This window comes from Meles meles, chromosome 11, assembly GCF_922984935.1.
Source record: "Meles meles chromosome 11, mMelMel3.1 paternal haplotype, whole genome shotgun sequence".
NCBI lineage: Eukaryota > Metazoa > Chordata > Mammalia > Carnivora > Mustelidae > Meles > Meles meles.
The window spans coordinates 50,331,013-50,357,736 of record NC_060076.1 but is presented as its reverse complement, the minus strand read 5'-3'; the positions used below and the strand labels follow the sequence as shown (position 1 = coordinate 50,357,736).

At 45.4% G+C, this 26,724-nt stretch overlaps 1 protein-coding gene across 2 annotated transcripts in view; it reads right to left on the bottom strand.

Annotated features, from left to right (window-relative positions):
* The window catches only part of SLC24A2 (solute carrier family 24 member 2), a 246,533-nt gene that overhangs the window by 29,979 nt on the left and 189,830 nt on the right, over window positions 1-26,724 (bottom strand). For both annotated transcript variants that reach the window (XM_046023532.1, XM_046023533.1), the window contains 2 exons: window positions 19,081-19,179; window positions 15,856-15,974 (listed from right to left, as the gene is read on the bottom strand). In XM_046023532.1, coding sequence (XP_045879488.1) covers window positions 15,856-15,974; window positions 19,081-19,179 — 218 coding nt within the window. The remainder of the gene's footprint in view (window positions 1-15,855; window positions 15,975-19,080; window positions 19,180-26,724) is intronic.

Below are 26,724 nucleotides of genomic sequence, written 5' to 3'. Positions count from 1 at the left end.
TGATATGGAACTTCTGAGATGAAAACACACGGCTTTAAGTTGCCACAGAATGTGCGCTGGTTGTCTGACCACGAAGGGATCCGTGCAGCGTGGTGAAAGGAGGAAGACCTGGAAAATCAGCGAGTTGGCTTCCAGGCTCTGCGCCTGCTGTGATTTCTTGGGCAGTGACCACCACAATCTACAGGTAATCATTGAACGCCTTTTGGTGTGAACTAGGGCACTAGGTTCTAACTCTTGGTTCCAAGGAAGAATGAATGGCTGCCTGGGTGGCTCAGTCGGTTAAGTGTCTGTCTTTGGCTCAGGTCCTAGTCTCAGGGTCCTGGGATTGAGCCCCATGTTGGGCTCCCTGTTCAGGGAGGGGTGCTTGCAGAATTGTGGCAAGAGTTCTTTTTTTTTTTTTTTTTTTGTGGCAAGAACTTCTGATTCTGCCTGTTATGAACTCAACTGTGCCCTCCCCCAATTCCTCTGCTGAAACCCTGACCCCAATATCTCAGAATGAGGCTGTATTTGGAGAGAGGGCCCTTCAGATAAAATGAGGCCATTGGGGTGGGTCCTTGTAAGGTTTTCTTATGAAAGATTAGGATACACAGAGATGCACCAGGGGCTTGTGTGCACAGAGGAAAAGGCCATACGAGGACACGGTGAACAGAGAGCCATCTGCAAGTCGAGGAGAGAGGCCTCAGAGGAAAACAATGCTGCTAGCACCTTGATCTTGGACTTCCAGCTTCCAAACTGTGAGGAATCGTTTCTGTTGTTTAAACCATTCAGTCTGTGGTAATCTGTTAGAGCAGCCCTAGCAAACTAATACACTGTCCAGCTGCGTCATTGCTAGAAAGACCACTTTCATCTAGGCCCAGAATAAAGACTCAGTTTTCAGCCTCTCTTGCAACGAGGTGTGGCCCTATGAGGTTCTGGCCAATGGGAGGTCAACAGAAAAATCCTCTGCAACTCTGGGATGTATCTTTAAAGGATGGAGGTGTGTCCTTCGTCTCTGCTTCCTGCCGGCTCGAATAGGAACATTTTGGCTTGAGCTTTAACAGTCATGTTGGACCGTGAAGTGGAGAAAACTACAAAAGGATCTGAGTTCCTGACACCCGTCAAGGGCTGTTCTAGTCCTGAGCTACGTATGTTGACTTGGGAGAAACTGAAAATTCTGTTTTACTCAAGCCAGTGTTCCTTTGGGTTTTTGGTTGCTCCCAGTGGAAACTTACCCTGACTAATCCAATGTCCTCTTTATGAGGAATCGAGAGAAGAAAATATCTTTCACATCTCAGTCCTAGGAAAAGTCATGCTTCTTTTGAGAAATGTTGAAAAATCTTAGAAATACTGTGACTTAGGCAAATGACACTAATTTTCCCTCTTGCTTTGCACGGGGGACTTGAGAGCCAAATTTGTAGCCTCCACCCACCAATCACAGCCCTAGGGTCTGTCTCGCTTCCTCCAGTCCCACTCTTTCCTTTCCCTTTACATCTTGTGCTGAATTTTCTCAAAATTCTTCATTTTATCCTTTTTCCTCAGAAGTATTTTTACAAGCAGGCTTGAATCTTTGTAGAATGAGGAAGGGCAGACTCACAATTAGAACTCTCAGAGGCTGAATGGAATTATTTGGATAACAGGGTGTGGATGTGTGTGCACATGTGTGTGTGAGGGAGAGGAGAGAGAGAGTGTCACCCTAAGGGACAGCTGCACAATCACCTTCTAGGATTCATTTATCAAGACTGTAGCCTGGACCCTGGAGGTCTGGCCACGGGAAGACAGAAGAGAACAGGAGGTCTCTGATACCAGCAAGTCATTTTTTATTTATCTCATGAATGGGAGGAGAGCCATAGCCTGTCCATTTGTGGCCTACTACAATGAGAATCTTCTTATTTCATTGATTGATTTTATTTATTTGAGAGAGTGAGAGAGATCACAGAGGGAGAGGGGAGAAGGCGAAGCAGACCCTGCTCAGCAGGGAGCCCGATGTGGAGCTCGATCCCAGGACCCGAGGATCATGACCTGAGCGGAAGGCAGATACTTAACTGACTGAGCCACCCAGGCGCCCCTCATGGAAATATTTTTAGTTTCTTTGCATGTATACCTTATACTATTTCTACTCGTGCCTGGTAGGGACGGTTTGCCCCAGAAGAGGCATCAGGTTTCCAGCAGAGGGTCCTGAGCTGGATCCACCAGTCCAGAGGTTGCTTCTCCAGCTAGAAAAATATTTCTTGGGAGCGACCCAATTTCTTATTCTTGTCTGTGAACGGCACCATGCAAGACTTCAGTGTGAAGGGGAGCCCATTTTAATGCAATCTCTTCTATTAGAGAATTAAAATGAAAACCTGAGAGGCATCTGAATATAGACCATCTTCAAGTTCAGTGTTATTGATGCTGATAACATCTTATCTCCAGGTGGCGAGGAGCAATCTCCAAGAATCACCTGGATCTGCCCAGATTTCAGCCTGGTTAGGGTTTGATTCGGGTTGGAAGTGAACTTCTCACCCCTCTTTCCCCTAAAAAAGGACGACATCCTTCGGTTCTCGGCAGTGCTCTTCCTTCTCACTGGGGAGCCTCTTCCGTGTGCCGTGATGCTGGAGGGAATAACAGGGCAGCGCTTAAAAGGCCACGAAAAACAGAACTCATTACTCTAAAGCACTGGGCCATGGTTAAGTGGGGTGAAGGTTAAGATTTTCAGTGGTTTGTGCTTTCCTTAAAGAGAATGTCCTTAACATATTGGCTGTTGTTTCTCTTTCTATTGTTTGTATCTGGGAAAAGCAAGTAGGTTTCTATCTCCCCGTTGTTCAGCTGCACAGATGCGCACATGAATGACCAAACCGGGCAAAGCTCACCGAAAGACTGTGACGCGGGCTAGGACTCGCCTACAGGCTCAGAGAGGGAGGCCGAGAGTGGGAATACAGATTCAGAAAAACATCGCCGAGCCCAAGAAGCGAGACTGGGTGGGCGCATCAAGAATGCTAAAATAACCACACTCCCAACAAGGTTTTCAAAAAGGGGCTAATAGAATGCGTATTGTCGAGACTATGGGGAGGCATTCATCTATAGACTGAGGATGGTAACTCTCCGGCAACTCCAGGAGGCACAATGCCCGGTAGAGATCGATGCACATTAGCCCTCTTCCCTTCTGCCATGAAGCTCGCCTCTGGGACTAACTAGCCGTGTGACCTTAGGCAAACCAGTGGAAATGCTGGAATGGCCAAAGGACATATACTATGTGTGATCTGTAATCTGGTGATGTGTCTCTGTGATCTGGTCCTTGTACCCCTCACTGCATTTTAGGCCCCAGCAGCCCTTAAAATCCATGTCCTGGTGAGGCAGAACTTCCTTCTCCCCTGCGATGCTCTACTGTGGGGCCACCTTCTTGACCATGAAGCTGGGTTAGTCAGTTCATTGCATGGACACTATTAGATCACAAGAGACAAGCTGCAATCCAAGCCCTCTGAGATTAGTTAGGCTGGGAGGTTTAGGCTCCAAGAGAAGGAGCCCTGAATTTCAGGGCTAAAGGACTCTGGTCCATCGAGACCAGCCCCTCCGCCACCCCATTTGATGGATGAGGCCCTGGGATGAAGTGGTACACTGAAGAGAGGTCACGGTTGGAGGCTAGGTCTGAGTTACCTCTTTACTCCCAGCTCGAGGCTCTTCCCCCATTTCACACTGCCTCCCTCCTTTACTCCTAAAGAATAGGTATGTTAAATAAAAAATAAATGTGCTTTATGCCCAGTTATACCAGGTTTATTTGTAATAAATTTGACCTATTCAACGCAAAATGTTAGCTATAGGCAACACCAAGCATTTAATTGACATAATTGTGCCTAATTTTCTTAAGCCTACAACTAATTTCTGTTGTTTTGTACGGCCCACATTGCTAGGAAAAGGTGATCAGAAACATCTGTTCTTAGTTGCATTCTTTTCCTTCTCTCTGAGTCCGCTGCAGACTGAATGTTTGTGTCCCTCTGAAATTCACGTTGAGGTCCTACTCCCCTGTGTGATGGTGTCCGGGGGTGGGGCCTTCGGGAGGTGATTATAAGAGTGTTCTTATAAAAGAGCCTCCAGGGAGCTAGCTTGCTGCTTCCGCCATGTGAAGACACAGTAAACAAAATGGCCATTTATGAACCCGGAAGCGGATTCCATCACCTGCCACTTGACCTTGACTTCTCAGCCTCTAGAACTGCGAGAAATATGTTTCCGTTGTTTCTAAGCTATTCGTGCTATGGCATTCTTGTTGTAGTATCCAGGGCAGCTTTGAAAGGAAATGAAGAGCAGGTCTGGGGTATGTGGATCGGAGGGGCCTCTATTTCTGTGGGTCCGATCTCCAAGGTGCCAGGTACAAATTTAGAAATGAAATGTGAGGCTGATATCAGTGGATGGCAGGCCTTCCAACACACGTGAAGAAGAAAGACTTGTTCTTCACTATCTCTGTCCAAGGAAAAAGGACTGAAATCTTGCCCAGGCTTCACGTGATGGAGGTGGGAGGGGGAAGTGACAGCCAAGTCACAGCAAGGGCCAAAATGAGGGCTGGAGATTTGATGTGCTCTTCATGGCCTGATGCCACCCCCGATTCCCATCACTGTGGATCATCTTGCCCTAGCTACTTCTCAAATGAATGCCTAGGGGCCAACGGAGAAGATGGATTAAGCCCTTTACAATAACAAACTTTCTTGAGGCTAAGTTTAGCAGGACTGAAACAGGAGGCAGGTTATTTCCAGACTCCAGGATTCAGTGTTCAAAAGGCCTGTAGAACCTCAGGGAAAGAATATGCATCACATACTCACACACACACTGTGCAGCGTGCGTGCATGTGTGTGTGTGTGTGTGTGTGTGTGTGTGGTGGGGGGGGGGCTCTGAGAGAGAGAAGAATCTTGAAAGCGCTGTACCAAATGAAGGAATTGTTGGAGAAGGGATTTATAGATAAATCTTCTGCTCCAGAACAGTCTTTTACACATGATTGCTGTTATAAAATTAACTGAGATAGTTCATGGAGGTTCCTTAAAATGGTGTTTGGCACATAGTGAACATAAAAAATAATAATCAACAGTTACTGAGTGTTTAGGAAAATAATTTCTTCCAAGACATCTAGGAGAAAGAAGCCTGACTAAGTGAATTATGATACTTCCAGCAATAAAATCCTATAATCCAATTAATTGACATAAAAGTAGAAACTGTAAAAATTTTTGTTCGTCCATCTATGCATTCATCGAACATTTACTGAGTATTCATTGACCGTAGTGATGTCAACAAACTAATTTATTTTCCTTTTAGGTAACATGACTAAGTAGAAGGCCTTTATAAGTAGGATGAAAGGGAAAATTCCACAGCTCGATGGAGAAAATGCTATTTTCTTTCAGTAGGTAGGCTGTAAGTAGACTTTCTATCAGAAACAAAGCTTCCAAGCAGATGGCAAGACTCAAAATATTGTGACACCTTGATTCTGTGTTTTGTGCAGAGCTAAAAACAATAGCAGAGTTGGAACTCTCAAAGGTAAAGTTGCCAAAAATGTACAGTCACATTTTAATACAGTGAAAGTCTCTGAAATCAACAACTATTTGGCAAGTAAAAGGTGCCTCCCAAGCAACATTCTAAAGAGCGCTATTTCGTAAGAGCAAATCACACCAGTGCTTTACAAAGGAAATCTATTAAAAAAGGAGATATTTAGGGGTGTCTGGGTGGCTCTGCTGGTTAAGTAACCAACTCTTGATTTTGACTTGGGTCATGATCTCAGGTTTGTGACACCGAGTCGTGCCTTGGGCTCTGTGCTCAGCGTGGAGTCTGCTTGAGATTCTCTCTCTCCCTCTCCCTCTGCCTCTCCAACCCCCAAAACAAAACAAAACAAACAAAGAAATTTAAAGAATGAGATATTTTAAAGATAAATATCCCTATGGTTAGTGTATTAGCCTGTTTGGTCTGACATACCAAAATGCAGTAGACTAGGTGGCTTAAATAGAAGTAGAAAGAGCAACAGAAATTTATGATCAACTCCCATCCATAAATACCAGCTGACTCAGGGACAGATGGTAAGTGATTCGCTTCTCCATTTTTCCTAAATTAATCGGTCGGTTAGTGGGGTCAACATACCAGCGGCCTTCATTATATCTATTACAGAAATAGAACATCGCACTTGAAATTGGCATATGAAAAAGATCGACCTATAAAAATATTCATTACTGGGTTGTGGATCATTTTGTTCTCACAGACCCAAAAATCTTTACTCAAAATCTCCAAGTAACACAAGAAAAATAAATTTGGGGGACACCAGAGCCGTAGTTCAGGATTTGTCAAGGAAGGTGTGTTGTGATTCATTTTGAAAGCAGACTCAGAGTTCTGGGATGGGTCAGCTGAGGGTTCTATGGCTAACGGAGGCCTCACTTGCCATTTGCTAGATTATTCTCTTTGAAAGGGGAACAAAAACAGGACAGTCTGGAAGAAGAAAAGCTGTTAGATCTCAATGATGGAAAACCAGAGAGCTGCATTTGGAAAAATCTGTTTACTCCACTCTTAAGATGAGTCCTTACTGACTGTTAATAATGGACTGAATGTTTGTGTCCCTCCAAAATTCATACATTGAGGCCCTAACCCCTAGTGTGACTGGATTTGCACATGGGACTTCGAAGGAATTACTTAAAGTTAAATAAGATCAAAGAAGTCGGTCCCTGAGCTGACAGCGTGAATGTTCTTGTAAGAAGAGACATCAGAGGGTGCCCCCCCACCCTGCATTATGCGTACAAGGAAGGCCATAGGAGGCCATAGAGAGAAGGCAGACATCTGTAAGCCTGGAAGAGAGCCCTTGCCAGGAAGTGAATTGGCCAGAACGTTGATCTTGGACTTAGAGCCTCCAGAACTGTGAGAAAATAAACTTCTGTGGTTTTAACCACCCAGTCTATGGCATTTGTCATGGTAGTCCAAGCAGACTTACACACACTGACAATATGAATATTTATCTTTTAAAAATGTCTCATTTTTTCAATAGGTTTTTGGCTTTGAAATAAATCATTGTGTTCACTTGCTGTAATTTATTTTGAAATCACCTCTTCACTAATTCTTGAGTCTTTGAAAAAGTCTTTTACTTTTGTTATCTTAGTTTCTCAGTGTCTTTGTATTTATATATATATATTTATATGCATACATATATATATTTAACAATATACCTCATTCTCTCCACTCTGTTTTTTTATTTTATTATTTTAAAAAGATTTTATTTATTTATTTGACAGAGATCACAAGCAGGCAGAGAGGCAGGCAGAGAGAGGAAGGGAAGCAGGCTCCCCGCTGAGCAGAGAGCCTGATGCAGGGCTCTATCCCAAGACCCTGGGATCATGACCTGAGCTGAAAGGCAGAGGCTTTAACCCACTGAGCCACCCAGGTGCCCCTCCACTCTGTTTTTTATCTTCTGTTTCTGTCACTTTTTCCAAGGAGATAAGTCAAAAAGAGGGAAGTCAAAAGCATCTCCTTTTTGGAAAGATGCACCATCAGAGACATTTCTACTGCCTTTTGTGTGGACATCCTGAACCAACAGGGCTAACATTTAAGTAGCAAACAAATTTTTTTAAAAAGTGATAAATCTTTGCCCACCTAGTGGCAGGAAATAATTCGCGCCCCTTATAATAACATCATATGGTTCGTTTAACATATAGATGGAAAAATTTAAAAAAGAAAACCCAACCCAAACATCAAGAATTTAGCATATTAAAAACAAGATAAGGTTTCACTCAGCAACAGCAAACATAATCTGCTTCTACATGACTTTGAATTGAAGTCAAGTTTTCAGAGGATCTTGTTGTGAGTGATGGAGCTGTCTGGAAGACCAAGTTCTCTGAGAGCCAAGAAACCATTTCATCACAATATAAAATGGCACCTCAAGAGTCTGGTGGAATGCAATTGCTTTTCTTCACTTTGCGTTTTGCCCAAATAATTCCGAGGTGCAACCTACAGACAAGACGGATTGCTTTCTGTACTGCTGTTATAAATTGTTTTTTTGTATCGTTTTCATGGGTTTCGTAAATCTTGCCGATACAAATCATAAAAGATTTGTCAACGTAAAAGCTACTGGAGAATCATAAAAAATAATTCAAAAATCATTCCCATCATTTTATTATCAAATGGAATAGAATTACTCATAGGAACAGTAATATTAATGTCAGTTAATAGAGTTTTTTCCCTTTTATTAATAGTCAGCCTTTAATGTACTTTATGTGCATGACTAATAGACGTTCTTCAAACTCTTTCAGAAAGCACAATGACAAATGGTGTTATTAATAGTAAGATTCTCAGTGAATATATAATTCTTTGTCAATATTCAAATTAAGTCAGAGAAACTCAAGTCTGATCTTAATTTCATTTTAAAACGTGTTTGAAAGGCCTTTGGGTGCATCTTAAACAGTTCGTAATTAATGTTCAGGTCACCAGATACACAAACTGGATCTCAACTTTTTCTTAGATAAATATATGTATAGGTTTGAAAAAAAATGTTCTTTCTTCCAGAAATGGAATGAACTCCTGCAATAAGGTCTGTTAGGTAAGACACTATAATTTCTACTTTCTACAAAAAAATAGTTTGTACTGGGTTTTCTCTGATACTCATGAGTTTCCTTCCTGAGGCAATCATAATTCCAACATGGCATGGGGCTTGCAAAGTCCAGCCGGGTGGGGAATCTTTGGATGTTCTTTTCCTTTCACGGTCGGGCCTTTGCATCTCCCCCAAGCTCTGCCCCGTGCTCTGGCAGCATCAGGCACACAGACACATCCCACTGCATTTCTCGGGAGCCAGAATCCTCTTATTATGCTTCCTTCCTGTTCCAAGAGGTTGAATAATCTCATCAATAGGAGGAAACACGACGCTTGGCTATTTTTAAACTTTCAAAATGGTGAACCTGGTTGTTATGCCTTAGTCACTGAGAAAAGATACCTGCTCTTTGAATAACAGGAATGTTCGAGGTTCTCAACCCTCAGTTAAACCTCACTGCTACTGAGAACATAAACATTTGCTAACTCAGGGTAATATTTTAGCAAGACATCATGGGGATTCTAGGTGCCATCTTCTTCAATAATCTTGGAAACCCCTATCCGAGCTAACTTTTTTTTTTTTTAAAGATTTTATTTATTTATGTGACAGAGAGAGAGATCACAAGTAGGCAGAGAAGTTGGCAGAGAGAGAGGAGGAAGCAGGCGCCCCGCGGAGCAGAGAGCCCAATGCGGGGGCTTGATCCCAGGATCCTGGGATCATGACCTGAGCTGAAGGCAGAGGCTTTAACTCACTGAGCCACCCAGGCGCCCCCGAGCTAACATTTTTGACCAAAATTTATTATGAAGCCTCCCGAAGGAGCTCCAAAACCAAAGAACAACAAGAAAACCCATACTAACTGCCTTTTTTTTTTTTAAGATTTTATTTATTTATTTGACAGAGAGAGAGAGAGCACAAGCAGGCAGAGAGGCAGGCAGAGAGAGCGGGGAAGCAGGCTCCCTGCTGAGCAGAGAGCCCAACGTGGGGCTCGATCCCAGGACCCTGGGATTATGACCTGAGCCGAAGGCAGAGGCTTAACCCACTGAGCCACCCAGGCATCCCTGCCTTTCTTTTTTTTTTTTTAGTCATCCTCACAGATCCACATTTAATGGAACGGAGACATTTTATGCACTTTCTCTTATTTTTCAAGAAAAATCTAAAATCACAATTGGCTTCATCTTTTTTTCCTCATTCTTAGTCCCATAATACTGTAACATCTTTGTCAGCACTATGAGGCTTCATGAAAGCAGGTCTTAAAAACTCTCCTGAGCTTAGGTAAAGGCCAATGGTAGACTGGGGAGAAATAAATCAGGGCTCAGTTCCCAAAAGGAGGAAAGAAAAGCTTAACACACTAAGGTGATATTTATGTGTATAGAAAGCAAGTAAGGAAAAAAGCACGCATCTGATACATTCTCGAGTGTTTACCTATCTATATCTTTTCTTTTCTCCTAGGAATGCGATTTTCTTATATAATTCTGTTTGCCCACTGGTGCACTTGTGCAACTTTTCACCAAAGCAAGGACAATTCTGATTTCCCTAAGGACAGAGCAAAATCTTCAAGGCAAAATGAAATAAAAGCTGCAACATATAAAAAAACCAGCTCCCGATATGTGAACACGTAGGACACAATTAAAAAAAAAAGTCGGACTTTCAGATTGCCAAATCTAAGACCTTTGCAAGGCATTGCCCTTTCCGCCCGGTCATCGTGAACGTGTATTTAAGGGCTTCTGCCACGTCGTGCACTGAGCCCCAGAATGCATCAAGGTTGGGCTGATTCACACAGCAAGCTGCCCAAGGGCCATCACCTGGTTGTTGTCTAGATTGGCAGAAGGAAAGTGTATGAAAATGCTGGGTCCTGGGCAGGACAGACTGTTTCTTTTAATCGTCTTCTGAATCCAGTTAAAGTCCCAACATTGCAAATTTGGAGGCTTGGCAAATTCTCTGCAGCAGCTCGAATCAATTCTGCGTTAGAATGACTGCATTGTGTCAGCAGTCACGGGGAGGAGATAATTAGCACTAAGTCGTTTACAAGCCAAGTTATTTCTTGGTTCCAGAAAACGTACAAATGAAGCAGAAAACCTCCTGCAAAGGGGCTCCCTCTGCGAAAGAGACTATTTTAAAAATGTTCTTCGTTGCCTGTACTGGAGAAAGCTCTCAGAGATGAGGTGTCAATGTAAAATTAGTTCCCTTGTAAATAGGGATTTTGAAACAGCAGGTTAATTACACGAGACAGGCTCAAGTCTCTGGAGATTACCTGCAATGCGTGCGTGGTACACGAGGCTCATAATTTCCATGAATAAAGTTAGAATGCACACCTCATTCTTCATGTAGCATGATAAACACACAACTGGGAAAAAGATGAAACTAACACCATAAAGGCACTGAATCATCTCTGGAGAAGTTGTGCTTTGGGGCAGGGGACGGGCTGAGCATTCTGATTTTGCATCTTTATTCTGATTCTGGAGTCCGAGCCCTAACGTACCCCATCACTCAGTGACTGCAGCTTGGCAAGCTCAGGATCACCTGCACCTTCCTTTTTTGTTCCCTCTCTAGGGCCAGATCTGCTCAATGCTACCTCAGACATGGCTCTCACATCCAGCCATTGCCAATCCTGTCACAGCCAATACTTGGTCTAAGGCCTTGGCACCTGGGTTCCTTGATAGATAACATTTTTTTTTTTAAGATTTTATTTATTTATTTGACAGACAGAGATCACAAGTAGGCAGGGAGACAGTCAGAGAGAGGAGGAAGCAGGCTCTCCGCGGAGCAGAGAGCCCGATGTGGGGCTCGATCCCAGAACCCTGGGATCATGACCTGAGCCGAAAGCAGAGGCTTTAACCTACTGAGCCACCCAGGCACCCCGATAGATAACATTTTTAAAGTTTTACTAAGTACCGCTAATAATAGCAAACACCCAGGCAGTGTTTCCTACACGCCAAGAACTGTTCCAAGCGCATTCTATCCTCACAGCAATGCTATGAAATTGGATTATTATCCATGTTTCACAGAGAAGGAGAATGGAGAACAGAGAGGTTAAGTAAGGTGGCCAAAGTCACAGAGCAGGTCAGTGGCAGATCTGGGATTTGGATTCATGTGGTCTGTCTCCAGAGTCTCTGATCTTAAACCACTAAACCATACTGATTCTGTTTTAATTTAACCCATTATTATTTTTATTGTTGTTGCATTTTTTTGGGAATAGGGATACAGTTGATGGGTTCAAAATTTAAAAGCTATAGAAAGCTGCATACTGCAAAGACTCTTTGCCATTCTGGTTCTCCATCACCCAGGCCCTGGTTCAGGAGGTAGTGAGCACAACCACTTTTTTCGGTAGCATTCCAAGCAAATATGTTATTTCCCTCTGTTTTCTCCCCTCATACAAATATCCTAGACTGGGTACAACTTGGCAGTAAGCCTTTTTTATTGAACATATATTGAAGATCGTTCCATATCAATACATGAAGAAATTTCTCATTCTTTTTCTTTCTCTCTCTCTCTCTTTTTTTAAGACTGCAGATGGTCTAGGGGTGGGCAAACTTTTCCTGTAAAGGGCCAGATAGTAAATATTTTAGGCTTTGTGGTCCATATGGTCTCTGTCACATATGCTGCTACTGTTTTTTTTTTTTTAAACCTTTAAAAATGTAAAAACATTCTTGTCTCACGGGTTGAATTAAAACAGGCTAGAGCCCAGATTTAGCCACGGATCATTTTTTGCTGAACCTTGAACTGGGAGGCTCTTCCCTTGCCACCCGGTATCCAGTCTTCCCTCACTCTGGCCCCCCTTGAGCAACCTGAAAGCACTGTGCTCCTCTCTGATGACACTGACAGGGCTTCCTTAACCCTCTGTGGCTCCCCACTCCCAGCACGGTAAAGTCCAGAGTGCTTGGTGGAGCCTACAATGCCCTTCACAATCCACAAGGCACCTTCATGTCTACTGCACTGGTCCATGCCACCGTCAGCTCTTAGCCTCAACTCCTGCAGCGACCCCTTTGCCCCACTATTGGTATACAACCCTCTTGCCCCAAATTCACTCTCCATGTGGCACCTAGGGATTTTTGTAGAAGGGCAGATCACAGATGGGAACCTTCAGTGGCTTATTGTGACCCTAGAAGGAAGTGAACTTCTTTATCATGATCTACAAGGTGAGGCAGCTCTGCTTGACCTTCCTGTCCCACCTCATTGTCATCATCCTCCCTCCCTCTGGTCCCCACCTAAGCCACACTGACTTTTCTGTTCCTTGAACAAGCCTAACCCATTTCTGCCTGTGTGGGTGCTCTTTCCTTGGCTCCCTCCTTGGAGTTCAGCCTCAGTTCAAATGCCACTTCCTTAGTGAGGCCTCCCAGTAGCTCCCAACCTACAGGGGCCCTCCAATAGTCCTCACCACATCACCGTGCTGAATTTTCTTCTTGGCCCTTGTGGTCATCTATATCTTGGTTTGTATTTGCCAGTTCTCTGGTCTACTGGAACGTGTGGGTATTTCCAATGCCCAGCATGGTGCCTGACACATATTAGATGAACACTTAAAATTTTTCTGATTGAACAGTTGAAGAGTTTCAGCCCCATTTACCTTTCCTGGTGGATCTTTCCTCCCTCCTCACTTTCTACTCTGGTCTCCAGGTCCACTGGCCTTCTCACCCATCACTAAACACGAACTTCCCTCTTAAGGTTTTACACCTTTGCACTTGTCATTTCCTTCTCTGAGCAACGAACTCCTACTCACCCATCAACACCCAGTCAAATGTTACCTCTTCCATGATGCTTTTATATTTTCTCTTGGGAGTGTCAACGTCTTCCTCAGGCAGGCTCCCACAGCACTTTGCACAGAGCTGCAGTCACACTGGGCTATAATTATTTATTTACCACAAATGTTTATTTACTTACTTATTATATCCTGACTACCCCTAGATACCACACACACACACACACGTACGTATGAATATATGTATTCATTTGTGTGTGTGTGTGTGTTCATCTGCAGCTTCTCTACCTATACGCATTACAATTTTCATTTTACCCAAATGAGCAGGAACACCTTGGTTGGAATGTATACGGTAAGTGTGGGCACGCAATAATATAAATAGCAGCATTTAGCTCTGTGCTAAGTGCTTCCCATACGTTTTTTCATGCAACTCTCCCAATAACCCAAACGAGGTCGGCATCGTTAGTATCTCTAATTTCTCAATGGGGACACTGAAGAGAGATTAGGTAACTCACTCTGGGTGGACCTGCCAGCCCCCAGCAGGCCGTCCTGTGGCCAGCATGGGTGGCTCTTTGCAGATCTGTTTGCCCTTGAGGTGGTGCACAAATCTGTCCCGTTTCCCCTTGTGAGACCTGGGGCACAGCTCTGCTCAGGGAGGGGTCAATCGGGGCTCTCTCCCTCCCCTGCAGCAAGGCGCTCCCTTGTTGGGGGGGGCACAGCTGTCCCTCTGCCAGCCAGATGGAGAGGCACGATGAGGACGTTACCCTCCTCACACCTGTGACTGTGCCATCCCCAAGGGCAGCCAGATGTCCTTGGGGCCCGCCTCCTGCTGCCACATGCTGCTTATCCACGGGAACATAAGCTGCTCTGCCAGCTTACCCTTGAGCTAATGCAAAGGGACCGCAGGGCTCTGGGCAGAAGGGCGAGAGCCTAGAAGGTAGAGGAGGTAGGGCAGAAGGAGCTCCCTTTCTTTATCATTTCCTTTCGTAATTTCTTTTCCAGCGTCACTGAAGTGTAATGGACTAATATAGATCATATCTATTTAAGGTACACAACACAGTCATTTGGTGTAGATAAATATTTTGTGAAAAGCACAGCAAAGGAAGCCATCGACAAGAGGAAAGGCAGCCTATGGAATGAGAGAAAACATTTGCCAAGCTGTGTATCTGGTAAGGTGCTAATATCCAAATTATATAAGGAACCCCTACAATGCAGTAGCAAAATAAATAAATAACCAGATTAAAAAATGGGCAAGGGACTTGAATAGATATTTTTCCAAAGAAGACCTACAAATGACCAACAGATACCCGAAAAGGTGCTCAACATCTTTACCCTTTCCTTCAAGTGAAGAGACTTTTCTTGCCTATTCCTTCAGGGGATAAGGGCAATGGACAATAATTAGCATGTTTTCCCCCATAGAAGAGCAGGCTCCATTGCAGAGTGTATCCTGGCATAAAGGAGGAGAGAGCGCCGGAATAGATTTGTCGTAGTCTGGCTTCTATTTGTGGGCACGGTGTAACTTTTCAGCTCATCGGGAAAACTCTGTCTAGAGAAGTAGGCCATGAACTTTACAGCCGTACTATTCCAAGTGAGGTCCTTGGACCAGCAGTGCCAGAACCACCTGGGGGCTCGTTAGCTTTGCAGACTCTGGGACCCACTCCAGACGGGACACGTCTGATTCTGAATTTTCACAGGATCCCCCAGGAGGTTTGCAAGCGCATTTGAGTTTGAGAAACGCAGACCGAGGGTGCCTGATGAAAATGCGAGTTGGGCCTCTATACCTTAGAAATCCCGATACACTTGGTGCAGTGGAGATCCAGAAATGTGGCAAGCATCACCTCCTTTTGGGGCTTCTGCTTCCTTTTGTGAGCAGCTGTGGTCCAGAGGCAGTGCTGTGTGGTGGCAAGAGTCCCGCACTCTATTTAGACGGACCAGGGACTGAATCTCAGCTCCGCTAACTACCGGCTACGTAATCCTGATGAAGCCCTTCATCTTGTCCTGCTTTTGCTTCCTCACCTCTAAAATGCAGAAAGTAAAGGCCTCCGCCTTCAGCTGTGAGGTTTAAAGGCAATATATGCAAAGTGCCGGTACCAAATCTACCACGCAGAGCACGCAGAAGGTTGAGTTGCTATTAGACCAAGCAGCTATCGGTTGCACCACTGGAGGGCAGAACGGGCCAGAGTTACGGTTTAATTTCAATTGCAGAGACAGGGAAAGCAAAGGGGGGGTTAACCAAGGGTGTGACCGGCTGTAGTTCCTTGGTTACTTATCCTTGATCTTAAAGACACAGAGAAAGGCACCGCGACAGGCACTGAACAGTCATCATTTACCAAGAATCCCCGGGAGGCAAGTTTAAAAGGCTGATACCTGGATGCCGTTACCCCAAGATGCTGCTTCATCAGGTCTGGAGTACAGCCCAGGGATCTGCATTTTGATCTCTGGATTATATGCACGAGGTCACCGATCTCACTCTGAGAAGCAGCGGCTCAGAGAATGTGTGAATTCATTCAGTGCACAAAGAGCTCGATGCATGTGGGGCCCTTTGCCTGTACTGAGCCACAGACACGAAGAGTCTGTGCTCCCTGCCCGGGAGCGTGAGCCTCCGAGGAGAATGGAAGGTCTGCGCTGCTGGTGCTAGGATATCAAGAGCAAGGGGAGAAAGCTGTACCTGGGCTTCCGCAGCTTCAATGGTGTGGGACAGATTTCCGTTTTGTACGGGTTCCGAAGCATCGCTGGACGGTGTCATTTCAACCTCCGTGCTTGTGCTGTTTGGGAGCTCGATTTTTTCTGTGGTACAATGTAGACACACACAGAGAAAGCAAATGGAGTCAGTGGGAGTAAGAGCCATATGGGAAGGAACATCCTAAAATGCTGTGCCAGAGGAGACGGTGGTCTCTGAGGGGTGGTGGTAAGACCCAGAGCTGGGGTGGTGCCAAATGGCAAAGGATTTTTTTACCATTCTCCCCAGTACATTTCAGTGTTTTCAGTCCTCCTCCTCTCTTTAACAGCTCTCTGGCTCTCTCAGTCCGGCCTTATATCTTGAGTCCCCTTTCAGATCCCCTGGCTTGCATTTTCTACATTTAGCATGTCACCAAGTAACCATTCGAGAACATGAGCACAGACCTTTTTTTTTTTTTTCCACCAAAACCATACTCAATCTACACACTAATATTTATACCTAGGACCATCCCCCTTGGATGGATGGAGATCTATATCTATATCTATATATCTAGATATATATATATCTACATATATATACACATAAATATATATATTTTTTACAGTGGGATCTTTTCTTTTATATGACATTCTGGGAAGGATATTTATTGGCTAGGGCCCCAGGAGCCTTCAGTCCAAGGCTTTGCTCTGCCATTATTACGACGCTGGGACTTTAGGCAAATCTCCTTTCTTTGGGTTTAGGAACCTTATCTGTAAAATGAGGGGGTGCAACTGGTTGACCTTAGGGCCCACTGCTTCCAGCTCTAATTCTCTAGGCTCGTTGAGTATACATCCCTGCCAATATCTGGGTGGCAGGGGCAGGCTCAAGAGCCTGGCCTTCTCACAATGCCTGGAGAATGCTATTCAGCCCATCCTACACCTGGGCATCCTATCGCAAGCAAGGTGAGGGGAAGATAACAAGAAACAGAGGGAAACCTCTGTCACTCCTAAGTGAGAGGTAACGTCTGCCTGGCACGAGCCACAGGTCAGCAGGTACAGATTCCAGTCTCCCTCCGGGAGTTGAGAAGTGCCTCCAGGGTCATGGTGAAGCCCTGGGACTCTCTGACAGGGGGCATCACAGACAGGCCTGGGCTCATACACCGGTTCTACTGCTTACGCTGCGGGACGGCGAGCGAGTACTTTAACTTCTCTGAGATTCAGCTTCCTCAGTTGTGAACCTGGGGGGAGCAGCTAATCCTGCTAACAACAATACAGCAATCAAAGGGTAAGCCTGCGATGTGAAGTAACAACATGCAGACAAAGCACTTGGTGCGGAGCTGGCACAGAGCAAGCAAGCAAGCAAGCGACTCTCGCCATCACGATTACAGTAACTGCCCGGCACTAGTAGTTTCTTTTGGGGGCTGAGAGGAGCACTTCCCGGGATCGGGGATCAGCACCACCCAAGCCTGCCATGACTTCAGTGGGAGTGAAACAGAAAGGTGCTTAGGACTTCTGGCCTGAATTCTAGGATTTCAGGAGACAATGAAGCCGTGAGGGTCAACGTCAGGGTTGCTGGGAGTATCGTCATGCTCGTCAGGCTCAGATACGAGCCGTATCGGGTGGTTCCCAGAGTGTCAGAATGTTTGTTTCTAGTGACTTCTGAAGGACGACACATTTGTATCACTGGAAAGTATTTTGAGAGTTACATAAAAATGATTGGGCTTGAAGTGGCCACCTCTTGGAAGTCATAGGGAAAGGTTTCTGTTTACTCATGTATTTAGCTGTAGAATACAGAGGCATAAATAGATTAAAATATGAAAAGCCACAGAGGCTCAACTTTATTTTATCTTTCCATGTTTTTAAGAGCGACACTGTTATGTATGTGATGTTCTGCCGGCTAACCCTAGTATGCTTGGTCCAGTAATGAAAAATACCAAACACCAAGTACCTGGGGAAATATTAAAACTGGGTTTTGGGGTGTCTGTTGGCTGAAGTGAGACAATATTGAGATCAGCCCACAATGGCCAAGCCTGACCCTACCAATAGGGGTGATCAGGTCGCAAAGTGGAATTAAGATGTCTGAGAACAGACAGGAACAGAGGAGAAGAAACAGCCCCTGCATACACAATATTTACACTTCAGCTTGTTCCCCTCAAGTTTTTCTTTTCAGGCCCAATAGAATCTTGACTGTTTCTTGGCCAAAGATCTTCCGGGAGCCAGAAGTCAGGCCAACAGGAGAGGCAGAAACTCATCTTCTTCTTCTTCTTTTTAAATGTTATTTATTTTAGAGAGAGTGAAAGCAATCACAGAGGGAGAGGGAGAAGCAGACTTGCCGCTAAGCAGAGAGCCCGCTGCGGGGCTGCATCCCAGGACCTCGAGATCATGAGCTGAGCCGAAGGCAGAGGCTTTAACTGACTGAGCCACCCAGGTGCCCCGAGGCAGAAACTCTGCCTTAGGAATGTCCTGTATTTTGAGGGCAACCCTGTTGCATTTTGTCTGCAGATCACTGCAGTTTCTTGGGCAATAGCATCGTTTGTAGCAGAGATCCAGATTAGGTTAAATTTAGTCTGAATTTAGAATTAGTGAGTTAAATTATAGTTGCAGACAGGAGGAACATCATGTTCCAAGTTAAAATAAGATGTCTGAATGTCACGATCTGGTTCATACAGGAACTCAGAAAAAGTCAGCCCAAAGAGACCTGGGCTGCTATTGCTGAATTCTTGAGAGAGGAGAGGTGGTGTTGCCTGGAAGGACCCCCTCACTCAGTTAGGAGTGACCAAGTGAACCAGCTGCTAACTTAGTGGGTGTGGCATGGGCCATGTCCCAGGTATAACGTGTACGTGTCTGGTTACCAGGCGAGAATCTCAGAAATGATACTCGCCCCTTTTGTGATATTAAATGAGAGGTGTCTGTGTGTCTTCTTTCTGTGGGATTCCTGAAAAGTGATTTTTTTACTCTTCAAGGAAAATGCCTGGGTAGAAGCTGGTTTTACTTTGGGTTTCTTAGAGAATCACTTTTCTCTTCTTGGAGTTCCCCTAGAGTAGGTGACAGAGTGGGTCCATTTACGCCCTGAACCCCCCAGGGGAAATGGGCTCTTGTGGACACCCAGGAACGGGCTGAGTTGCAGAGCTGGGGGTTCGCACCCAGTCAAGGGGGCCCCACGCTGGGTCCTGCCACCCTGCTCCCTTCCGTGTGCTCTGGGAAAGTCACAGGATACAAGTTTCTCTGTACTTACCCACGTGGTTGGCGGCCCCGTTCTGCCTCTCGTTCTCATCCACCTGGCATTTCTTCTTGGCAATCTTGTGGAGAATAGAAGCCTTTTCTCTGAACCTCCCTGAAGCAAGAGAAAGCAGTGGAAAGGAGACACAATGAGGAGGAAGATAAAGAGAGGGGCTCGCGGAAAATGGCGGAAAATGGCGAAGCACTCACCCAGCAGGCCTGTGGCTTCCACAACTGCATGCTCAACCCAAAGGACCCGTGTCCCGCTCTTACCTTTGTGGATTACTTTAGCCCAAATCTCTGTTGAGAATCTCAAGCAGCCAGACCACAGGTGGAAGGTTGGACTTGGACCTCTACCCCCCCTCCCGCTTGCTTACAAAATAAACGAAGGCACCAGTCATCCCTAAAACTCCCCCTCCTGCTGAGATCCAAAACAGGTCCAAAGACACAGAGCTGCACTGAAGACACAGCCCTTTCTCTGGAATTAAATGTCCATCCCCGAACTGGCTTTTGTCCCCGGAAAGCCAAGTCCAGGGGGCCTTTGAGTTGACTTTGGCTTCCAACATCTATCTTAATCAACATTGAAATTTCTAAACGAGCTGGGAGGATCCATCCCAGCTTTCTGAATTAGCTTAGTCAGCCGCAATTAAAGCATCAAGGAGGCAAGTGCTCCACCTGGGGATTTAGGGCAAAGAACGATGAACTGAGCACAGCCAGTAAAGTCTGTCAGCGATGAGCCGCTTAGGGAAAGGTGCTGGAAAAATACTCCAAGTTCTCAAAATCATCATTTCAAACAGCTATGCCACAAGTAAAACAATTTCTTCTCCATTATTGACATAATTAATGGTTAAATGCATGCAACAGGCACAGGAAAAAAAAAAGCATGCAAAAATGCAGAAGTTAGTGAAACGTAGCCCGTTTTGCTTTCTCTTTTAATCCTTGATCCCTTCCTCCTGCCACCCTGCCCCCCACCAGAACATTCGAGGTACAAGGAGCCTCATTTTAAACAGACTGATTCTTGCCTGGATTCAGATGGGCTGAGTCCCTTCAGGGTACCATAACTTCTACAATTTTCTCCGTAGGTATCTGTGTTGGCTGAATTCTCTAGCAGCACACTAAGCGGGGGAGCTCATTTTACTTTTCTAGTTAGACCCAAACTGAACCAAACCACACCCCAACCCAGATGTCTCTCTCGAGAGGGTCTCTTTTCCTAGGATGGGTCATGCCAGGTTGGCATCCACTGAGCCTCCCTTCCTCTCAGGTGGAAGTCACAGGGTGTCATCACAGCGGTGACTTGCGTGACTGGGCAGGGGTGACAGGAGTTGGAAGCCAGAGTGGGGTCAACTGATTCCAACAGTGAAGGTGACACCAGATGGAGCCCTTTCTGCTTCCAGGCTCCATGAGTCCCAAGCCCAGACAACTTGCTACCACAAAGGTGGCCTCTAGGACGAGCGCGCCTCGGTGAAAGGGACAAATGTGCCTCAGAGCGCACCCTCTCGAAGGAAACAGGAAAGGAAACGTAACACAGAGCCAAGTAGGTCGGCACGTGGCTTGGGTTTCATGAGGAGTGAGAAAGAAGGATGAGGCGACAGGCATGATGTCCGTCCCTGAGGGAGGCAGAAGGTCAGCGTTAGAATCTCCATGCTGGAAGGTATTTTGAATTCAGCTGTTTTTATCTAATTTCTGAGGGAAACTCTGGGAAGAAAAGGGGAAAGAAAAGAAAGGCTGGGGATTAAGAGGAGGTGGAGGTGAAAGGGACTAAGAAAGGACTAAGAAAATGAAGAGAAAAAGGGGTTCAAGGAAGGAGGAGGCAGGCAGGACTGCCTGGAGGTGGGCAGCGTGAACACCAGGCTCTCTCCTCGCTGCCAAACCTAGTCTTATCTGCTTCTCCATACTCTGCAGCCATAAGCCCGAAGAGGGGGACTGCTCGTGGAAGACGCCTCCAAGAGGTCCTCCTTCATTTGCTGAAAAGCCCAGAAGATGAAGAAAGAAGTTCTGAAACACAGAAGATGGCGCTCGTACCAGTGAAACTCTTCAGTGGTCTCAGGGTCACTGTTTGAACTCAGAAATGTCTATAGCTCTGTGAAATGAAGATGATCAGTAATTGCCATTTAACAATTACAAAAAAATGACAATAAAGCAGGAAAGCATTCAGAAGATGAGACAAAAAAAAAAAAAACTTTAGAAACAACCTGAAATAACCCAATCGAAGGAATGCCCCCAAGTGAGGAATCACGGCAGAGAACGTACTTGACAGGAAACAGCTGATTCCCTACTGTGTGTGGTGAACAAGAGTGTGGTTCAGCTGTAGACTAGAAGGAAATGATCATAAAAGGCACCCCAAAGCATAGAAGGGTCCTGCCACTCATGGGCTGGCCTCCCCAAATCCTCTGAAGGAAGCCTGGGAGTGTAGGGTAGGAAAAGATTCTAGACTTGGGATTTCGTAGGTTCTCAAACATTTTCACAGGTCAGCAAGGACTTTCTAGGTAGCGTGTCACTACTTTTCCCACTGCAGCAACACTTGAGATTTTCTAAGCTGCTGAAAGGTGGGAGGGGTTGACTCTCCTTGCTTTCTCTTGGGGTTTTGCCCTAGGGGCAGCCGGAAAAGTTGGGGAGGCTGGCCAGGACCTCTCCTTTCTCTCACTTCTTTGATTCAACCTTAGTCCCAGTGAGCATGACCTGATTACCGTTTTGCATTCCTCCACAGCCTAAAAGGATTTTTCTCTTAAAGAGGAGTTTCTAGAAAAGCAGCAGTTGAAATGCTACCTTCAGAATTCAGCACTCTGGTGGGGTTCTCCACGGTGGTGGGGCAGAGCCTGACAAAGTAAGGCATGTTCCTTTCAGCTCAACGGACACCCCAGGGATCGCCACAGGGCGCCTCCTGAGAAAAGTCATGAGGATGGCTAAGCAGACAAGAGTAGGCATGAGGGGGCGCCTGGGTGGCTCAGTGGGTTAAAGCCTCTGCCTTCGGCTCAGGTCATGATCCCAGTGTCCTGGGATCGAGCCCCACATCGGGCTCTCTGCTCCGCAGGGAGCCTGCTTCCTCCTCTCTCTCTGCCTGCCTCTCTGCCTAGTTGTGATTTCTCTCTGTCAAAAAAAAAAAAAAAAAAAAAAAAAAAAAAGAGTAGGCATGAGGTCCCCAGGACAGAAGCCGGCACAGAATCGTGATTCCCAAAGTGACTCTCTGTGCCTCGTGGTAGGAAGACAAGGTACCTTCAGGACCTGGGCAATCCTGATGCCAGAAATTGGGGAGAACACCAGTGAGGCTACAAGTGTGTTGGGGAGAGCATAGTACTGTGGTTAAAGTTTGGATGGGACTTAAATTTTGGACAGGTAGATCTGGGTTTAAGCCCTGTCCTTTTCACTGACTGCTGGGTGAGTTTTGGAAAGTTCCTCAATATTCCTGAGCTTCGGTTTTGCCATCTATTGGACAGGGATTCCAATGGCAGGCACATGAGTTAAATGCAAGGCTTCAGGGAGAAAATGTGTGCAAGGGGCTTATCATAATGGCTGGCATTGGAAGAAGTCTGTAAACAAAAGGAAAAAGAAAAACAAACTAACGAAAACCACAGGGGCAAGGGTGACATGGCCCCGAGTTGCCTTAGGAGAATCATTGGCATCTTCTCTTCTCTTGACCCTAACATGCCAGCCTGGAGAATGAGCTGTACCCTGACCCAACGTTTAAGCCTAGTGGGACCGGTGTTCGGGTTCCAGGGAGTCCTCCAAAGTCAGTTCCTAAACTGATTAGGAAAAGGGTCATTTTGCCTCTTCCTGAAATTGAGAGGTCACTGTGATAGAGCTGCCATTCTGTGTTTTAAACATCGATCCCTTTGTGATCTGAAAATGGAGAGATGGTGATCAGCTTTCCCCCATCACCGGGAGGACAGAGTTCACGAAGGAGTTACTTCTGTGCCCCGATCTGTGCGCTCCAAAGCACTTCCTGACGTGTGAGGGGTTTTAACTCCTCTGTGTCTCAGGCTCAGAATTTTAAAGCAGGGATAGCCCTTCTCACACAGCTGCTGGACAGCTCAATGGGTTAATCGGCATCAGGTTAACGCACATGCTCTGACATACATTAAATGCTCAGGACATCCTTCCCATGAAGCGGTGAAAATAAAAAGGTTGATTTTCACAACAGAATGGATGTCCAGCAGCCTCAGGTGTGGGAGACCTTGGCCGGAAAGGGGCTGCGTCCATAGACTATTTTAGGCACGGACTGCACGTTGGCATTCTTAGCTGCCACACAAGGACAGATTTCAGAGACGATTGTAGCTCTGTGCCTGGGGATAGAGGATGAAGACATTTTTGGGTACTTATCAAAGCGAGGGAAGGAGCGATTTTTAACATGTTTTAAGGCAACCTTAAAAAAAAATACTCTGTTGTGGTGCGAAGCCTTAAAGTGTTGTATTTTTACATAGCGACAGATATTTGTATACTTAAAATCTCAGAAATAGCAAACTCTGCTCAAATCGTGAGGCACCTACGTCAAAACCTAGTACAGGATTTTAATATAGTTGAGCTTGTTCTGAAATTTCCAAAAGAATAGCTGCTCAGTATCCTCCGGGGAGTGTGTGTGGAGGGGTAGGAGGGAGGAGCAGAATAAAAGATCAAAGCATAAGGACCTCGTGGGACTAAGAACAAGTTTCCCAAAACAATCAGAAATCAAAATCCTTGACCCTTCCTCTCAGACATAAAAGAGAAGCCCCAGCTTGCACAGGAAAATAACCTTCAGAGGGTCTGTCCACGCAAGGGGAATGAATTTTGTGTCTGCTCTGCTATTAATTAATTAAAACAGTCCCTGGAAATTCCTTCCTCTCTTTTCCACCAAGCCTGTGACAGGCAGTGTTATAAAGGGACGCTTTGGGTTGGTGATCAGATGAACTCCTGGCTGCTGCAGAACTTTCTAAGGCTCAGCGATGCCGAAAAGGGACAAAAGAGGCACATAGATGCAAAGGGGCACACACCTCAGTGAACAGACCTTGGCTTGGGAGAAGAAAAGAAAAAATGAAACAGAAGGGAAAACTTAAACATAGTGTTTTTACATCTATTTTTGTGTTTTCAGTTTTGCCTTTCCTGTCTCCGTTTTTGAAGTCTGGGACTTGGCAGGTAGCTTAAAAAGCAAAAGTGCAGCAGTTCCTCCTGTTTTTTCATTGCCCTTTTTTTTTTTCTGGAAGCAGAGACTCAAGTCAGAGGGGCCATCAACACAGAAGGCTTGCAATGAAACGGATGTGGTCATAAGCAAACACTGCCCTTGGGGTCAGCTTGGGTTTCTCTCTTTCCCTCACAGCCCACGTGCTATCCCTCAGCAAATTTGGTACCACCACCCCCAAAATATTTCCAAAGCTGACCCCTTTCTTTCCTCCCCTCCCAGGCCCAGCAACCATCCTGCTGGTCTACTCCCCAGTCGCCCTTCCCGCCTTGACCTCTCTGTCTCCCAGGCTGGTCTCATGCCAGTATCCTTAGTGATCAATCAGATCATGTCACTCCTCTGGCAAAATCCTGCAGTGGCTCCCCAGGTCAAAGGGAAAGCCAAGGTCATTACAAGGACCTGTAAGGGGGGTGGTTAGCCACTTAGGCTGCCCTGTCTCATCTTTCCCTCTCTCTGAGCTCACTCTGCTCCAGCCATTCTGGTCCCCTTGTCCCGTCTCAGAGCCATGGCACTGACTAGTCCCTCTACCTGGAATGTTCTTTCCCTAGAGATCCATTGTTTACTCTCTCAGCTCCTTCGAGTATTTGTTCAAATGTCACCTTCTCACTGAGGCTTCCTCCTCTCTCTAGAGGCCCCTCTAGCAGCCCCTCCCTCTGCAGTATTTCCCATCCACAGCTTGTTTCTCTAACCTTCGCCTCCATCTGATATACTGCATCATCATTATTCTTCATTATCTGTTGCTCTCCGTTAGCAGCTAAGCTCCGTGAAGGAAGGGATTTCCATGGGTCTTGTTCTCTGTGGTGTCCTCAGAGCCCCGTAGGGCTTGATAAATCCTTGTGTTTGAGTTTCCAGGCATGTAGATGAGGCAGTCACTCCTTAGTAGGCTTCTTGCTGGCTAATGACCAAAGTAAATCCTTTCAGGTCTACCAAACCCAAGGCCTGAGTGGGGCTGAGTCTACTTGTGGAATCCCAGGAACTTCTGAGGTAAACAGGAGAGAATGGGGTGGCTAGATGTTCACAGCTCAGAGATGGGAGACAGAGGCATGTCAGTCATCCCCATTCTGCATATGGTGGGGGCCAACAAGATGGGTGGTGGGAGGGGCCTTTGTGACACAGAGGAGGTTCAAGAGAGCACAGTAGAGGGCAGAGAAGGGAAATCAGGGCTTTGGCTCCTCCCTCTTTAGTAAGCTACTTCTCATCAAGGCCTAACTGAAGGCCCAACCTGAAGGTTTCTCAAATGATACCCATACCCTTCCTTCCCAAGTGGAAATCCATCACTCCAATGGCACTTTGATTATACCTCATCACAGCCCTGATTCCAGTTTGCTGCCCACATGTCTGCTTTCCCATCAGACAGCAGGCTTCTCTGGGGGCACAGACCTTCTCTCGCCATCTTGTGTTCCTCAACAAGCATCTTAGTGTAATGCTTGGCACATGGGCACCCACTGAATTCCAGTGAAGTTCTCCCTAGGTCAGCTCTCTTCAGAAGTGTGAGCTTTGCTTTCAAGTAGGTGCAAGTCACAAACAATCTTCCACTCTGCAAATATTAACCAAACCTGTGCTGGGTACCAGGCAGTGTTTAGTGAACACGATCGATCTAGCTGGTACCCTGTAAAGCCACAGCCGAGAGCCAGAGAGACAAAAACAAGGACTTAAGATTCATGATGGTGGGGGCCTTCTCTGAAGGGTATGGAAACTCACAGAAGAGTGAAGATACAAGATACAAGATACCACTTAGAAGCTTGAAGGAATAAACTCTTCTTCATTCTATAAACTGTCCTCATGGGGCAGCTTATTCATCTAATAGGATCTGGCCTGACTTTTGTTGTTTTGTTGTTGTTGTTTTAAGTAAGCTCTATGCCCCAAATGGGACTTGAACTCACGATCCTGAGATCAAGAGTCGTATGCTCTACTGACTGAGCCAGGCATGTGCCCCCTGATTTTTATTCTTAAAAGTAAAACATTGCAAAAATTTTTGCCTTAAGCAAAAATCCCAAGAACATAGTTCACTTATTCTTATTATTATACTTATTTTTGAAGTACAACCTCTAAATTATTTTTTCTAATTTTTGTGAAACATCATGTAAACCAATTATGACTACACTGATATTAATGGAAATTAAACCAGTATTGTAATATTTTGGAAAATGTCTTCAGTCAATATTCTGTAAATGAACCATATATTAAAGGTAATCAACCTAATTTAATTGTATTTGTATAGACATAATCATAGGACTAGTTTCTGTAATTAATGAGAATATATACATAATTGTATCTCAACTGGTGGCCATCACAGAATGAAATGAAGCAGCCAGATTTCCTTATTAAGGCTTTAAAAAATAATTTTCTGTAAGAATGACCTTTAGAATCACCCATAAAGGGTGGATCTATCTGCATGTGAATTGATTCTGTATCATGTCCCTCTCACTGGCCAGGGTCACCTTCTCATTGGAAATGTGGAGTGCTTTCATAAATATTTTGGAAGATTTCCAATGCTTTTCAAAAGCTGAT